This window comes from Balaenoptera borealis, assembly GCF_965194805.1.
Source record: "Balaenoptera borealis genome assembly, chromosome: 7".
Classification (NCBI taxonomy): domain Eukaryota; kingdom Metazoa; phylum Chordata; class Mammalia; order Artiodactyla; family Balaenopteridae; genus Balaenoptera; species Balaenoptera borealis.
In genome coordinates, this window is record NC_138864.1 from 115,589,463 (window position 1) to 115,607,228 (window position 17,766).

General features: G+C 35.7%; 1 protein-coding gene across 7 annotated transcripts in view; it reads left to right on the forward strand.

Annotated features, from left to right (window-relative positions):
* LOC309632602 (putative RNA-binding protein Luc7-like 2) overlaps positions 1 to 17,766 on the forward strand; it is a 56,244-nt gene that overhangs the window by 2,939 nt on the left and 35,539 nt on the right. The window contains exons 1-3 of one of the 7 annotated variants that reach the window (XM_082400362.1): positions 3,211 to 3,311; positions 7,506 to 7,582; positions 11,973 to 12,067. In XM_082400362.1, the coding sequence (XP_082256488.1) occupies positions 7,531 to 7,582; positions 11,973 to 12,067 (147 nt within the window). In that variant the 5' untranslated portion in view covers positions 3,211 to 3,311; positions 7,506 to 7,530. Of the gene's footprint in view, positions 1 to 408; positions 493 to 518; positions 686 to 3,210; positions 3,312 to 7,505; positions 7,583 to 10,323; positions 10,395 to 10,421; positions 11,480 to 11,972; positions 12,068 to 17,766 lie in introns of those variants that run through there. The other 6 variants (XM_082400360.1, XM_082400361.1, XM_082400364.1 and 3 more) reach the window with 6 other exon arrangements.

Below are 17,766 nucleotides of genomic sequence, written 5' to 3' on the forward strand. Positions count from 1 at the left end.
CTTTTACCTTCTTTGCCCCCCTAATGAAAGATTTATTTCCTCTTCCCCTCCCCCAAATCAGAATTTTTAATTAGTTCCTTTTTAAACTCACTGGAGATTTAAGTCTGTTAAATGTAACTTACTTTGAATTACTTAAATCGATTAATCATGTAGATTACCTAAACTTTACTGAAATTCTCAGAAATAGGAATTTTAGTAGGGAAATGGAGAGGTAATTTTGGATCCCTGGGCACTCCCAGAAAGGACAGTCCTGGCTGAGTGGTGGAAGTGGGAGGCTTTGGACAACCAGAGGGCAGCATGATGGTGCTGGGAGGCTGGGCAGGGGGATGACCAGGAGGTGGGAGAGGAATGCATAAGGGAGGTGGGAGGGCCAAAGACAAACTTTGCCTTCTTTGCAATTTTGCCTAGGGCCCTGGTGGTGGCAACCGCCTGTGTGCCACTGAAAATCGTGCCGATGCCTGGCATACTGCATAAATGGAAGCAGGGTACCGCGTGAGTTGAAACATTGGTCACACTATATAAAGTTTGTATATGTGAATCAGTGTAACTCATACCCATGTAACTGGGGGTCTGACTGTATTTGGATTTTTCTGATAAGGCATCATGGGCTAAGGAAAAGAGCACTGGGCTGAGACTCAGGAGACCTGGTTTCTAGCCCCAGCTGTACCTCTAATTGTAACCTTGGGTAAGTCACTTAACCTTTTTTGCCTCAAGTTAAATCTATAATTTGTTAACTGAGAAGCCAAGTAATTTCCTATGTTATCCTCAAAAATGTTGAAAAATAAGTATATTTTAAGTTTTTTAAAAGGGAGGAACCGTAAGTAGATATAAATTAGTATCTTATTTTGTCTGAAGTTTAAGATACATTAAATTTTATAATTACCTTTGTTTTAGTTGTTAGCATTAATGGAAGGGAGAGGGACCAGTTGTCTTCCCGGAACATACTCCACTTGAAAGCAGCACAGGGGAAGTCAAGCAGCAGTTCAGCTGCATTGTCTGTGTGATGGTTGCAGGAACCTAGTGTCCTCACACAGACTGTAGTTATTTTTGTTGGGTTGGTTTAATTGGAAGGATGTCCCTTAGCTAAAGCCCTTCTGACAACAGGTACAGTTTAGTTATGAGAAGTCTCTGGCCCTGACCCCAGAAAGGCCTTGCAAGGTTCCAGGGATAGGAATTAAACAAAATTGAGGGTGTGAATTTGGAGTATATCCTAAGTTTAGCAACTAAAGAAGTTACAGAAGGTAGTTTTGGGGATTCCATACCTCTTAATTGCTTATAACCCTTAAATGGGAACAGAGACCATCTCGTAAAGGTTACACCAGGCCAGAAATGGCATCTGCCCTCAAAAACAACCAGTAGACTAATGGAATTCAGATTATAGATTAGAATTTTATAGCATCATTAGTTGCCCGTTATGGTTAGGGAATGTTTAGGGGAAGTTGAAGCTTTCAGATAATTTTAGCTATTTTTGATGGTAATCCTTCTGACCATACGATGTTCTTGCTCAGTTAATAGAGTACATTAATCATAATTTAATATTTTTGCTGATCACTTATATATATGGTAGTTGTAGTTCATGGGATGTAAAATTAAAAGGAGATGTATCCTAGGAGATACCCAGGAAAATACAGTTCAGAAAATCATTTACTTGTACCTAGTACAAGTTTAGTGATATGTAACTGTTGACCCTATAGGACAGTATGACCTCGCTGCCTTTCTGCAAAATAAATTATTGAATCAACGATTGAAGTAGCGTTTTCTTCAGTGGTTTTTTTTCGTAAAATCATCTTTACTGTAATCTGTGTTCCTTGACTTGTCATCAACACTGAGAGCATTTTCTTTTCATTTTCTCTCATTAACATAATGAATCATATTTATTTCTTGGTCAGTTGTAAGTCATTCTTCTATTCCACTTGGATTGTTCATTTTAAGTGAAGGAGGCATAGCCTTTAATGTGCAAATATACATTTTTTGAAATAATAATGGGCTATATCTAACTCCAGAGCTTGTAAATTCTTTAACATTATAAGAAATTTTAGCAAACATAAGGTTAAGTAGTTAAACATAAACAGAGTTTTAGTAAATATTTGATTTTATCGGAGGTCCAAGCATATCAAAACCCTGAAAACTCTGTTAACACCCACATAGTGAATCTGTTTAAAAAAACTTTAACTCACTTTGAACTCTGAAAGGTATTTGTCTACAGAACAGCCCAGGTGATAATAATATCACCTCTTACAACTCTGCATTGTTCTTGGATTCTCTACAGTTGTTTAGCTCTCCTCAAGTAAATCTATGCTTCTGAGACATTCTTTTGCTTCGGGTAAAAAATAAAAGCAAAGAAAAATCATTTTGTCTGTCAGTCCATAAGCTTTATAAGCAGCAAGTAAATACTTTGATTTGGTTTGGGTAAGATGTCATATAAGGATAAATGGTAGTGAGCTACATGTTAAAGATGGGTAGCAAGAAGTCAAGGGCAAGTAGGTGTCATGGATGGGGGTGAGGTTTAGTGAGGGTTTCAGTACCAGGTGGTTCATATCAACATTAAAGCTTGAAGTTCCTAAGGGTTCAGGCAAGTTTGGGGTTGCAAAGATAGGCAGAGGGCTTAAAACAGTAAGTGTGGCCAAGACTAGGTAAATGAAGCAGGTACTCCTCAAGAATGGAATTCCAGAAAGGTGCTTGAAATGTTAGTGTATTCATTGAGGACACATAATTGATTGTACTACCCAACTTAATAGTCAGTCTACTAAGAAGTTGTAGACTGTGAAGATGAGGAAAGTTAGAACATTTTGGGGAGAAAGAATGAGGGAGTGGGAGGGAGGGTAAGTTTATGACAGGAATCTTATGGATTCAGCACCTGCAAAAAAGTCATTCTGTTCCTTTTCAGTTTAAGATCTCATACATTAGCAGCTGCTGGGATAGAAATTAGAAGGCAAGGCCAAAATAGATCAGTTAATCAGTTTTGTAAGATTATTGAGGATAGAGAGAAAAGTAGTTTGTAAAAACTCTGAAATTGGCTACAGCTTAGTGTTTTTGTTTTAACTGAGTAACTTATGACTGAAAAGTCAAAGCCATTAGAAAGTAACATGTAACTCAGTCAGCTAAATAAATGTTATATTTTTCTATTTAACATGGCCTAGAGAAAGGAGTCTTTAAAACTTTTTTCTTAAAATACTCTTACTAGATACTGATCCTTATGTTCTAATTTAGTTGTGAACCATGTGCAATGATTTTGACCTCTGTGATTCAACATGAAAAGAATTTAACCAGCTGCCCTTGCTGAATCTTTTGTCATGTCTCCTGAATGCATGGTAAATTGTTTTTATTTTCTTGAAACCTCAGGTTTCTGCCTACATCAGTTTTCTCTTTCAGAGTTAAACTTTCCAAAGCTTTGCCTTTCAATAAAATAGGTTGGATATTTACTGGATAGTATCTACAGTATATATATGCCTTGCTGTTCAGCTGCTTCTATATTCTGTCCTACTACTATGATATGCAATATACCCTTTTCAGTTACTTGAGGGTGTGTTTTAGATCAGGTTTGGCACTATGGTCCACCCGCTTTTTGTAAATAAAGTTTTGTTGGAACACAATCATGCCCATTTGTGTATATATTGTCTGTAGCTGCTTTGCCTTACAACAGCAGAGTTGGGTAGTTGCAACAGAGTTAAGTAGCTGGTAAGTGTGAAATATTTGCTATCTGGCCCTTTAAGAAAAAGCTTTTTGACCATTGTTCTAGATCAGTGTTTATCGAAAATGTGGTGCCCAGATCAGCAACCTTAGCATCACCTGGAAACTTGTTAGAAACACGTATTCTTGGACTTAACACCCCAGGCCTACCAAATCAGAAGTTCTGGGGATGGGGGCCAGCAATTTGTGTTTTAAGAAGCCTTTCATGTGACTCTCATGCACGTTAAAAGTTTGAGAAACTCTGTTCTGGTTAAATGTTTCCCAAATGTAAATCACATATATCACCTGTACTATTTTTTACCCTGTTTTCTTTTTGTTTAATTTTTTTTGTCAACTCACTTTCTGAAAATTTAAGCTAATTGTAAAATGAAAGTTTATGTCACCAGAAAAATAAATACAATGAAAACAACATGGTGTTATGAGATAACTAGAGTCTGTTGTCACTTACCCTATGCTAAAAATTAGAACTCATTAGATGTATTAAGTACGTACTAAGCACCAAGTGGAAACTTTTTTCTTAATCATGATAAATAATCACTAGTGATTGAGTGGTGTTTAAAATGTCATGTTGGTGAAATCATACAACATCTAAAATTATTTTTTGTCCAAATCCCATACTTTAAGAAATGCTGTATTAGTTGCTCATACGGAAGGAAAGCTGCTTCAACTGTATATGCCTAACCCACTGGGTGGAAATGACTTTTCCTTAGAAATAGACAGAAATACACACCCATGAGATAGATATCGAAGTCCCCAGAGAGGTCCATCTAGACTTCTAGGATGAAATTACGTATTTTGCTTCATCTTACCTTTCCATTAATGTTGTGGTCCATGGTGGTCAGCAATTCTGCAGGATTTCGCCAACCTCTTCCACAGTGGGATTGTGAAAGGTGCTGGCTGTGAGAAAAGCTGATGATCAAAGAAAACCCCTGGACTAGAAACTGGGGGAAGTGCTGTGATTCTGTATTATGGACCGGAACCAGCAAGGCATGCTTACTAGGAAAACAGTTGATTCACCTCAGATTTTAGAATTTTGAGAAATTCTGGTATGAAAATAAATCAGATGATTTAATGTGCCTTATAGTATTAGAGGGAATACTTCCCCAGACGTGGTGTTCTGATACTGGCCGATGTGTTTTAGGGTGTAGTAATTGTTGATGGGACTAGAACCTGAATATCCCTGGGTTGCTGAGTTGTTTCAGTTTTTTTCTTGCTTTCTTTTACTTAGAGATTATGGACGTACTTGCTTCTGTCGTCATTTGACTCTGCAATAAAATGGTGACATAGGACTCTAATTCTCGAGGGGCTGAAAGTCTAGTAGGGAGTGAAGATTGCACATGAACAGTTACGTTTATTTTTAAGTGATAAATTCTGTGATTCTGATTGCATATAGGTGTCTAATTTTGAAGAAAGTTTTTAAAAAAATATAAAAGACCACCAAACACCTATAGGAGAACAAATGTTATTTGTTCATTAAGTAAAGTGTTACAAATGAAGTCCCTCATGTTCTCCTTCACAGTTTCAGTCCTTTCCCCCAAAGGCAATTCTTGTGAATATGTCACGGTTTTCCTGCTCTGTCGTTCAGTAGTTGTAAGGCTCAGTCTCCTTCATGGTAATCGCTGTTTTTCATTTTAACTTCCTTTATCATTGAGTTGTCTGTCGCCTCTGTCCTTTGATATTCTCATTTATTTTTCCTTTTTATTTCTTCATTAGTTTTAGATTTGGGGAGGCTCTGCTTAGCATTTATAGCTATCACCAACTATGGAGAACTTGTCTCTCTAATAGACAAATCAGCCAATTACTTTTTCTTTGGTTCTTTTCAGCTATTTCTTCATAGCCAGAGATAGCTTTCGTTACTTCTAATTTTGTGTATAAAAAGTTCTGGATGATAGAAGGCATCACATATCCAGAATACGAGTGTTACTGTATCAGAATTGCAGCTCTGCAATTAAGTATCAAAATATGAAATTTAGCAGGCTGCAACTTTTTAATGATGGACTTCCCTTTATGACATATACCATAAAACAAATTGTATATAATCCACTTTTAGGACTAAATTTGTGGGTAACTGTTTATTCAGGCTTTTCTAAGGTGTGTCTTAAATCTAAGAGGAGGAATATGTTGATTTCCTAAAGCATATATCCCCCTGGCAGAAATGTGATGGCATTGAGCCCTGCCAGTGACCAAGATTCTGTGCTTTTATCATGAGGGAAGGTAGGGTTGTGGCAGGGGTGGAATAGAGCCCTTGGAATGTAGCTACTTCAGTATTTCTTTCTGCACATTTCCTTCACCATTCTGTTAGCTCGTAAAGGCCCTGAGTAAGCTTTTCGTCCTGCTACCAAGGCTGTTTCCCAGTCTCATTCCTTATAATTTTTTTATATGGATTTTCATAGACAAGTAGGCTGATAGATTTAAAAAATTATTTTAGCATTATTAATCTTTGGTCATATTCAGCAAGAATGAACTTGTTTTGGAAATTTCTTCTGCAGTGGGCATTGCATTTTTAAAATGTCGGGCTTGTCATGGCGATTATGGTGGGGGTGATATTGATACCTATTTGTAATGATAAACCTTTAGGACCATATGAAAGAATTAAGAGGGATGGCCTTTCAGTACCCTTATTTTTTTGCATTTTCTGGGGGAAAGGAAAGCCTCTACTAATACTCAGTATGATTTTATAAGTTCTGTTAGAAAGAATGACTTGATATTACATTTGGAAGGGAGAATGCCTTAATTAGTTTTTCCCGCTGCCATCTTTGTCTGAGTATTTTTTCTTTCCTTATGTAATAAACGTATTCCTGAAAAGTTTGACATGTATCGAGTCCTATTAAATGTTTTCAAAGCATGAGTAATCATATAATGTTAAGACATGGTAGTGAATCTTTTCATAAAATGAACCCTATACTTTGTACTATATAAATATACAATGAATTAAACTGAGTGTATTTATTAACAAGGTAACATGGAGTAGTAAGAGTTTTTTCTTTTAAGGTTATTATAAAAGGGTTCTTATAGGTGAGCTTTAGGCTAAATTCTAAAGGAACAACAAAGGTAGGTGGGAGATGTTAGTGGATTTGGTGAGCCTATTGGAGGAGTGTGTAAAAATGATCAAATTTGCTCTTTACTATAATAGTTACGGTGAAGCAGTAGCTTTTATCTTGGTTCCATGTGAAGACATAGGGGTTTACTTGTCCATATGAAGACATGTGTTTACTGTACAGGACAGGTCTCTTCCTGCTCTGTTACTAGACTAGAAATTGGTCTTTATATAGTTCCCACATTATTATGTGGAGTCCTAGCTTGTGTTGAAAGAAATGGTAATAAGAAGGTGGAACATTTGAAGATTTGAGGGCACAGGGAAATGAGAAACTTTAAGCTTATACACCTCTCTTTCTAGCTCTGGCTTTCCTTTCACTGAAAGGGTATGGAATTTATTTCAGAGGGAATGTGCCTGCCCTGTCCCAAGCCAACAGTGACACGTGGCCCCTAACAAGTATGCCTGTGGGGAGGGCTTTGATTGTCACATTGGAGAATGTGGGAGAGCTTTTCCTCTTCTGGCCCCATTTATAAACTAGGATGCTTCCATTTGCTTTGTGTGCTGTTGAGTTTTCTCTTCTCTGTTTTCTCTAAGCTAAGCTCTTAGCTGATTCTGTACAAAAGAAATACTAATTAGTTGTTTTTATAAATTGCTTGCCATTAATGCCTGATAAAATGCGGTAAAATAAGGATTCTGCATACCATTATATATGTCAAATATTACAAAGTTTAAGGTTCTTTTGAAATTACAATACTAAACTCAGTTCACTTTTGCTTAGCCTTCACAGTTGTTGATCACATAGCATGGTCATCCACTCACAGCTTAAAAAAATACAGGGAGCATCGGAGAGAATGGGTAAAGTAAAATTTTGATGTTTTTAAAATAGCACCTAAATCTATGAAACTTGATTTGATTTATTGTTTGTATGGGAGGGAGAGGGTGGTTGGCACTGGAAGGGAGGGGGTGGATATTGGGAAAATAGCATGCACCATGTAAAATGATGTCAGATACCATCTAGGCTAAGATTTTTAAGTGTTGCTACTACAGTTTAAGTCTGTTTCAGAAAGGGCAGGACCATAAAATGGCAGTGTTGGGATTTACAGTGGGTTTATCTTTCCCTCCCTACAGATTGAGGGGGATTTTGAGAATAGCAATATTTGAGTAGTTTGGACAGAAGCCTTCTTTTTAGAGTGGGCTGTCCATATTCCCTGAGTGAAACTGCCTCAGTAGCACCTCAGACTCTCTTAACGTTACTGAGGCTCTGTTAACGTTACTGAAAGACCTCGAGAGGAATAATATTTATTCCAGTTTTTATTGTACACCTATGACTCAGGTGTTCTCAAATATAGGTTATGATTCATGAAACTCATGAAGGGGTTGAACAACAGAGGTTAAGAGAGTTGTTACTCTGAAGGTAGTTGCTTGGTAGAAAAAACATTAATAGAAATTTTGATGCTTCCATTCAGATGAAGAACACTTTTCCTTTCAAAGTTCTAAATCAAGTTTTTAATCTCAAATCTCATCATTATAGTTATGTACAAAGCCTAATTAATTAGTATTACGGAGGTCATAGAGAAGAGAGCCTGCCATGTTTTTATGGATAGGGCATTTTATTGTTGTGAACTCAAATAACTTGGTCTAATCTCCGCCCCATTATTTTTAAACTTTTTTCTTTGCTTACACATTTAAAATCTGGGTGCAGAAAAAATTAAATCAGGTTTTACCCTAAAAATATTATTCTTGCCCCAGCTTTGCTATTCCTCTACATGAAGCCATTTGCCAAAGCCAGATACGACTTAACTTATTGTTTCCCAAACCTTCCTGCCTCTGTAAGCTTTGTCAAAGGTATTACCGCCAGTTTGGAATGCTCTTCTTTCCCCTTTCCTTTGGTCTAAGTCCTGTCTTTCCTTCAAATAATGGCTTCTACTATTGCATGAAGCCTTCTCTAACCTCTTCAGTCCTTGGTGGTCATTCTAGTCTTAGAATTCCTGAAGTACTACTATTTGGTAGTATTTCATCCATTACATTCATCTGGCACTTGGATCATGCTTCCTTTTGTTATTACTTGTTACTGCATTTAAATATCCTGTGTCTCTAGGAAAATGAGGGGCTCCTTGAGGGTAGAGAGCTTGTCTTAAATGCCTCTTTGTAATCCCATTGCCTAGCACAGAGGATATGTTCAGTATTGGGCTTGATTCTATTATTTGGATCCAATATTAGTGTAACAGAGCAATTGTTCTTTTAACTTAGGTTATTTTTATAATGAATATATACCCAGAAAACCCAAAGATAAAGTACATTGAATTAATAAAGTAATTCCTTGTATTATAAGGAGATTTGGTTCATATTTGTTCCTTATTAATTATAGTTCCCCCCTCCCCCCTCCCCCCTCCTTTGCTTTTTAGTGGGTGCTCTTTTACCTAGTTTCTTTTGAAAAACATGGTTTGGGCCAGATATATTGACAGTTTATATTACTAGTATTTTTATTTTAAAATTCTTTGTTGGTTTAGCCAGATTATACTTTCATGGCTTAAGCCCAAATAAAATACATTTATTAAATACTGTATGGTAATATAGTCAAATTATTTTAAAATGTTAACCTTAAAGTCTCTCAAGTAAAATTTAAAAAATATCAATAAACAGATATTCAGTTGCTAGTCCCTCTCAGGGTATTTCTGTATCTCAAATTATTAGGAATTTTATTATTTCATTGTTATAAAGATTTCTGTACTGTACAGGCTGATATTTGATAGCTGTATTTATTGTGTTTACTGCAGTTATCAAATGTTTATAGAGCAACCATTCGTATGTAGTGAGGAGTTATTTAAAAATACTTTTTGGCATTTATAGAAACTGACACTGAAAGGTCCTCAGGGATAATTTTGCTTAGTTCATATTTGGAATTGTTCTCATTTTATCTGATAGCAGTGTCTTCAAGGCACATATGTCTTAATATTAGATTTATGTCGTGATTTCAGAGGAAATGTTTGACTAGTAAAACTTCTGAGAATCTTGATTTTAGTCTAAGGCCTGGCTTGTCATATTCTTGAGCCATTAGTTTGACAAAGCACTGAAACAATACTGCTGTTGCATTACTGAAAAACTTAGAAACTTGTAGCAGGGAGACTTCTAGATATGTAAGTTTTTTTTTTCTTCTTCAAAAATTTATATTATCTTTAAATTTCTTAGCATAATTTGGGTACATGCGAGAAAGCAAAAAGCTTCTAATACAGCATTGACATTCTGGTGTGAGCTCATCAGAGTACCATTCTGACATGAGCTTAAGGCCCTCACCAAAGTCTTGATGAAATATACTTTATTAAAAAACATTTTTCAAAACCCCAGTTTGCCCAAGGACCACTTTACAGAGCTCCAGCCTTGGACTTTTACCTGTGATCAGTCATATTCTTCTCTAGGGTTACACTTGTTAAGTCAATATTTTAAAACAAAACAAAACACCCTGATTTTGTTCACTTTTGTTTTCATATACAAGAATCTTTACAGTCAACATGTACTTCTAGATGCTATATTGAAATTGCTGGCAGAGTCTATTCTATACAGACTGAACAATCTGGCCCCTTGTTTTATTTGTAAAGGTTCAATGTATCTATGCCTGCCTACTTCAGTCTGCAAGGGAGTGTCAGAAAGGCCCCGCATTCGCCGAGCCGTGAGTTATCACTAACTTTTCAGATGTGTTAATGAATGTGGAACAAAAGCAGTTGTGTTTAAAAGGAAAAAAGGACCATCAAAATAACCTTTATTATAGTAGCAGGCGTGAACACTAAATTAATTATTCCAAATTGTGGTGTCAAAAATAACCTACTTTAACTAGAGACTAGCCTCTAGAAAACCTATTGTTGAACTGCTCTGAAGCTATCATTTTAGCTATAAATTACTATTCTTAAAATTTTATAAACCTGGTTGTAAATTAATATGTTCTTTAAGTCTTTTTAACCAAGTTAAAACAATTTGAACAAAATCTTACCCCGCCTAAAAATGATAGTATTTAGTTGACTTTGAGTTAAGCTCTTCAAAATAAGACCATGTGAAAGGGGTAAAGTTTTAACCTTTTTTGTTATTCACATGTGGAAAACAAATTAATTTAGATAATTGAATCACTTCCTAGATGAAAGTTTTTAGTTCAGTGGTATTTAAAATCTATTTTGGTACCAACAGTTCTCGCTTCAGTAATTCACCAGTAGGTTTTCATTCATCAATGACGATATCAGTTTAAGGCTAAAAATAAAATACTTTCATTTCCTAGGGCTTATCATTCTACTTAGAGGAAATGTCCTTAAGAGTTTTTCCCCCCCCCCCAAAGAGATTCTAAGCAAAAAAATTGTAACTAACATCTATATTTTGTTAATATAGTTACCTTTCTTTTTCTTAGATTCTTTAAAGTTTTGAGTAGATAGGCATATTTGATTAGCAGGTTGGGTGCTTCTGTTGCTTAGGAGGTGTATTATGTTAAATGAAGACAGAATGAATTTAAATGTACCCACTTTGGCCATATATAGCACAGACTACATAAAACTTGGAGGTGTGGGACCTTTGGAGGCATTAAAGTTAACATTTCATTTAGGCAGTATGCCTTTGTTTGACTGGTGTGTAAGTCCTTCTTCCAGGTTTGTACGCTCTTAAACACGTTATTCTACCCTCTCTAACTCCTCCCAGCAGCAAAAGGGAGACACTTCAGCTGGAACAAAATAGTGGAAGAAATGGCGTCTGGGGTTCAGTGGGGATTCGCAGTGTGTATGCAATGTTTGCAAGATTACTTTTTATGTTTTTCAATTAATGTAAATAATTACAATATAAATCAGTGCTTAGTGTCAAGTAGGGAACATTGTATACCAGTAGAAATTCTCCTAGTGGGTCTGCTGCAAGTCACTTAACCTCTTGGGGCCTCAGTTTCCTCATCTGCAGTATGAAGGAGTTGGACTCGATAATCTTTAAGGTCCATTCCTGCTCTACATCCTATGCTTTTCTGAAGTACTCTGTTTAACAGAATGCATTGCTTTCCCACTTTGACTATTTGAATTACATGTGCAGTACACATACTGCAACTGCATGTTGTCTAAAATAGTTTTTCTGTAGGGTATTATATAAAAACTAACCCCTCTTGAGCTGATTTATAAATGTGTGTGTGTATAGCCACACATAAAAAGCTAGTGATGGTAGGGCTCTCAGAAAATAAATATTTTCCGGTTGTCTAACCTTGAATGTTATTAACTTTCCTCTATTACAGGAGATACTACTCGTCAACGAATCAAATTCAGTGATGACAGAGTATGCAAGAGTCACCTTCTGAATTGTTGCCCCCATGATGTCCTGTCTGGAACTGTACGTGTTTATTAAATCTGTTGTTTTGTTATTGGTATACTACGAAAACAAACTACTTGATAAAGTCTTAATTTCGTGTCACATTATCATGCAGTGATGTTTTTTTAAACACTTGTTAGTGCAGCAATTTGCATCCCTTATATTCAGGTTGATAATTTAGATCTGCAATAATTGGATTCCTCACAAAAATGATTGCTGTGTTTTACTGTATAATTTTTTCCATTCTTCAGAGCAAGCTTTTAAAAAGCATTTCTTATTTGGAACATAGAGGCAGTTATTATACAGCAGTTGCACTTTTAGTTTAGAAATAATATAAATGATTTTTTAAATTGTTTACTTCACTGTTGAGCAGAGTAGACTTTCATCCAAAACAGTATACCTTTTTATTAAGATTTGTGCACGTTTGAATGTGGAAATCATTGTGGGGAAAATATACTGGTAAATACTTAAATTTACACAACTTAATTTGCGAGTAGTGTTGTCGGTTAAAATTCATTTATATTGCTTACTCCTAGTGATGTAAAGCTCACTTAATTTAAGTTCTATATCTAGTGATGTTGGTTAATCTTAGGGCATCATTTTAATTTGGTAGATAAATCACATGATGATGGACCTATTTAAATGGGACAGAGGATTTGATTCCCTGGCTTTTGGATTTGATTGAAATGGTAACTCACAAGAGCTTCCATTCACAAGGATAGCAGAGGAGGGCTGGTAGGGCCTAAACATTTAGCTGACTTTGTCATTTGTCTGAAATGAAGAAAAGATTTCAAACTTCCATTTGCAGAAGCAATGAGTTCCCTTAAAGATGTCTAAATTAGTGGTTTCTTCTTTTTTTTTTTTGGCCGTGCCACGTGGCATGCGGGATCTTAGTTCCCTGACCAGGCATGGAACCCGTGCACCCTGCAGTGGAAGCTCGGATTCTTAAAGAGTGTTTTCTTCCTGATAGGAGGAGTTAAATACCCCGAATACCTAAGTATCAAGGCATCTTTGATAGAAAACACCTCTTTTTCCAATAGGAAAGACCGTCGAAACTACATTATGTTAAAAGGAATAGAAGAGCTAACATTTAAAAAATATGTAATACCTAAATTTTTTTAAAGTATAATATTAAAAGGGAAGACATCCAGTTTCTGAGCACTTGAATTAGGACTGTGACAGATAATTAACCCTCATATCTGCTCTTTAGAATTTCCATAATTAAAGTATTTTCTACTCTGCTATAATACAGTTGAAATCTATAATATTAGTAATTATCTGTAGTATTATTTGATTCTTCACATTTACTATTAAATTTAACAATGATATTTAAGGCTAAATTATCACTTCAAATGAATTTTGAGGAAAAGAATAGTCGATAAAATGGCAGAATTTAAATTTTTAGTACTTTAAAACCAGCCATAGCAGGACTTTGACATATTATTATATTCTTCAGGCATGGCATTAATAATAATGAAAAATATCTAACATCACAATTGTACTTTTACATTTTATAATGTATACAATGCAGTCACATTCATTTATTTCTCAAAATAATTCTGTTGGGTATATGTTCCATAGTTAGCCTTAATGACAGTAAAGTGATTTATTCAAAATCATTTAGTTCTATTGATTTAAGGTAAAACTGGAACCAAACCCAAATTTTCTGAGCTGTACTTTTATTCAACATGTTTTCTACTCTGTATGTAATACTTAATCCCTCATCATGTTAAATAAAAAGGATTAGTGTTGGTCTTGGACTTTCCTTCTTATAAAGTTCTTGCTGGTGGATTTGTAAGAAGCACATTTTTTCAAATTTTAATATCTCTGAAATATGCATCTTAAAATTGATGATAGAAAAACACTTTTAATTTGTAACATTTTTCTTATGGTACAGAATTTAATGATGAGGCTTAAAATTGATGGTGTCTTGGATCACATGAAAAACAGTTAAGGAAAGCCCTTGGAAAGGCACTTGCCAGGGAAACTCTGTATGAGAAATATCTCCTTTTTGTCAGCTTAATAGGCAAGAGATTGTCATATGTAAGGATGGGGTTAAGTGGTTGTGAACCTCTTAAGCAGAGTTTTAAGGGCTGGCTCTAGGACTTTGTAAGAGTCCAAGGTTGTCACAGAGTGCTGTACTTGAGAACTTGAAATCATCCACAGAGTGACTTTCTCATGACCCTTATTACTAAAAAGGGCTATTTATAACAGTTTATCCTATGTACAAATGGTTTGTAATTACAGAGCTCAGACTTCTTTAGCATCCAATCTCTGTAGAACACATGCTGTTCTGGCACAGAATCTAATAGTTCACACTTCTGTGTGTTGAAGATGCTGATTTTTTTATTTTTTTATTTTTTTGACATGTTAGATCAAGGATGAAAAGAACTAAATTGTAACTGTTTTTATAATGCTTTTTCTTTGTCGTGTAACTGAAGGTTGCCCTTTAGTTTTCTAGACCTTGTTCCTCAGATCTGTCACTTCCAGCAGAATATGACTCATCAATACTCTAGATTATTTAGCAGAATAATACACAAATATATTTTTTGGCTTATTATTATTATAAAAAGGTTGAACTTTATACCGAGCACTTGGAGATGAAGAGTATGGTTTCTAAAAGTATACTCATAACTGACAGTATGGAATATTTTTGGAATTCAGCTTTTTTTTAAATATATATTTTTTATTTATTTATGTTTGGCTGTGTTGGGTCTTCATTGCTGCTTGCAGGCTTTCTCTAGTTGCGGTGAGTGGGGGCTACTCTTCATTGTGGTGTGCAGGCTTCTCATTGCGGTGGCTTGTCTTGTTGCAGAGCTTGGGCTCTAGGCGTGCAGGCTTCAGTAGTTGTAGCTCACGGGCTCAGTAGTTGTGGCGCACGGGCTTAGTTGCTCCGCGGCATGTGGGATCTTCCCGGACCAGGGATAGAACCCTTGTCCCCTGCATTGGCAGGCGGATTCCCAACCACTGTGCCACTAGGGAAGTTCCTGGAATTCAGCTTGATGAAAATGCCCCTGTAACATTTTACCATTCTTTAGTCTGGTACTCTGGTATAACCAACTTTTTTTTTTTTTTTAATTTTATATTGGAGTATAGTTGATTTACAATGTTGTGTTTCAGGTATACAGCAAAATGATTCAGTTATATGTATATCCATTCTTTCTCAGATTCTTTTCCCACGTAGGTTATTCTGGTATAACTGACTCTTAAGCTAACAAATTAATTAGAGGAGGTAAAATGTAGAACAGAGAATCAAAATAATTGTGTGTATATGTATCTTTAGATTATGGTTTTTATAAGAAGCATGAATATTTCTATAATTAGGAAGTTTTTGTATTTCAAAGGCATGGATTATTTTCCTGTTCTCATCTAGAATTTTTTGTTCTAGTCTCACTCTTCTCCTCCTTTGGAACAATTAGTTTTCTCCCTCTTCTATTTACCATGCAGAAAGTAGACAGCATCCCCTTTCAGATTTAGGCAAAACAAAAAACCTAAGTAGAGTTGTCCTCCCCCCCCCCCCAAAAAAAATGAGCCACATTATTTCTGGCACATATATTCCCTAAGGAAAGATAAGTATATTGAAGTGCTTAAAAAAAAATCTTTCCATCTAGTTCCTAGTGATCTAGGAAAAGGATATGTGATAGTAATAATTTACAGAAGGCATTAAATCTAAAGCAGAAACTTGAGATTAAGATCTGCAGAGATGGAAATGTATACTCTCATAATGCATCTATCCTAAATTCAGAAGTGGCCACTACTAATTCTTATAGCCTTCATCATAGTATAATTTTAGTGTTGACAGGCCATAATGTCTTCTAGTGTAAGGCCATCATTTTTTTTTTAACATCTTTATTGGAGTATAATTGCTTTACAATGGTGTGTTAGTTTCTGCTTTGTAACAAAGTGAATCAGCTATACATATACATACATCCCCATATCTCCTCCCTCTTGTGTCTCCCTCCCACCCTCCCTGTCCCATCCCTCTAGGTGGTCACAAAGCACTGAGCTGATCTCCCTGTGCTATGCAGCTGCTTCCCACTAGCTATCTGTTTTACATTTGGTGGTATATTTAAGTCCATGCCACTCTCTCACTTCGTCCCAGCTTACCCTTCCCCCTCCCCATGTCCTCAAGTCCATTCTCTACGTCTGCATCTTTATTCCTGTCCTGCCCCTACGTTCTTCAGAACCTTTTTTTTTTTTTTTAGATTTCATATATATGTGTTAGCATACGGTATTTATTTTTCTCTTTCTGACTTACTTCACTCTATGACAGTCTCTAGGTCCATCCACGTTACTATGGCCATCATTTTATATAGATAGAAAAATTAAGGTTCAGAGAAATTGTCTTTGTCAGATGTCTCACAAAGAATCACAGTATATTATACCACACAGGAATCTTAGAGTTATTTTAATCCGAATGCTTTTTAAAATGTTTTTTGTTGTGTTGTTAGTTTTTTTAGGTAACACAGTTACCTAAGACAGTGACTTTCAGATGTTTCTGAAATGTCCTTAGAGGTACCTCATTCCCTGAGGACCTGGGAACAGGCCAGTCTTTCTTATTTTGACGGGAATTTTTACACATTTTAAATACAGGGATTTTTCCATGACGTTTTGTTTTTATAAAGAGAGTCTGCAACTCTGAAATAGAATTTAAGAAAAGCTGATCTTGAGAAATACTTAGGGACAGGAATATAGTAAAATTTTATCTGCCTTTTGAAGTGATTGGATGGGAGTATTTATTGGTTGTCAAAAATCCTAACTGAGTTGATTTTATGGTGTCTCCAGTAGGTTCTGGGTTTTATCCAAAATGAAGTTTTTATTAATTGAAACTCCTTTATTGCTACTCTAACGCTTTGTTTTAAGGCCTGGTTATAATCAATCCCTTGGATACCTACAAACCTGAACTTTAAAACTGCTGAAGTCTCTTTGATAGTACAAATTTAGAGGAGCCATGAAAGTTTAGAGAAGCAGAATAAGTGATAAGGACTAAACCTGCACAGAATTTTCTCAGCCACTCAGTAGCATGTAAGTTTCATAGTAAGGGCAAGGACATTTTGTTCACTGCTATATCCGCAGCATCTAAAACGGTTTCCCTCCATTGTGTTAAATGAATAATCAATCACCCAGAAGAAGAAAGTGAAATAAATGTTCCAAAAACTAACTTTGAGTTTCAAAAATTAATGACTATGGAAAAAGTGTTACCTTCTAACAGTTAAGGAGCTGGAGAGTATCTTGATATTGAGTTGCTTATCAAAACATGACAACAGTGGTTTCACATGCAGATGTGAAAAAATTAGTCTATAGACAGTTTAAACTCATAACCTCTTCTCTGGAAAGGGTTTGTTTTGGGATATTTAGGCGTTTTTAAACAAGTATTTTTAACATTAGCCCAAGTGGTCTAGTGGTTAGGGTTCGGCACTTTGACTGCTGTGGCCCAGGTTTAATTTAATCCCTGTTCAGGGAACTGAGATCCCACAAGCCGCCATGGCATGGCCAAAATAAAAAAAAAAAATAGAAAACAAAACATTGACCCAGATGACTGGCTTGAATTTTTTTTTTTTTTTTAAATCTCTATGACCGCCAATTTCTAGAGCTTCCAAATTTGCAAAACTGCCAGATAGCTCAGGTTTTTACCAAATTTGGATTTTGAAGTGTCCTTATATTAATCAGATTTGCTGCTTATATTTTATTCTCGGTTTCTTACAAAAATACGCATTCCT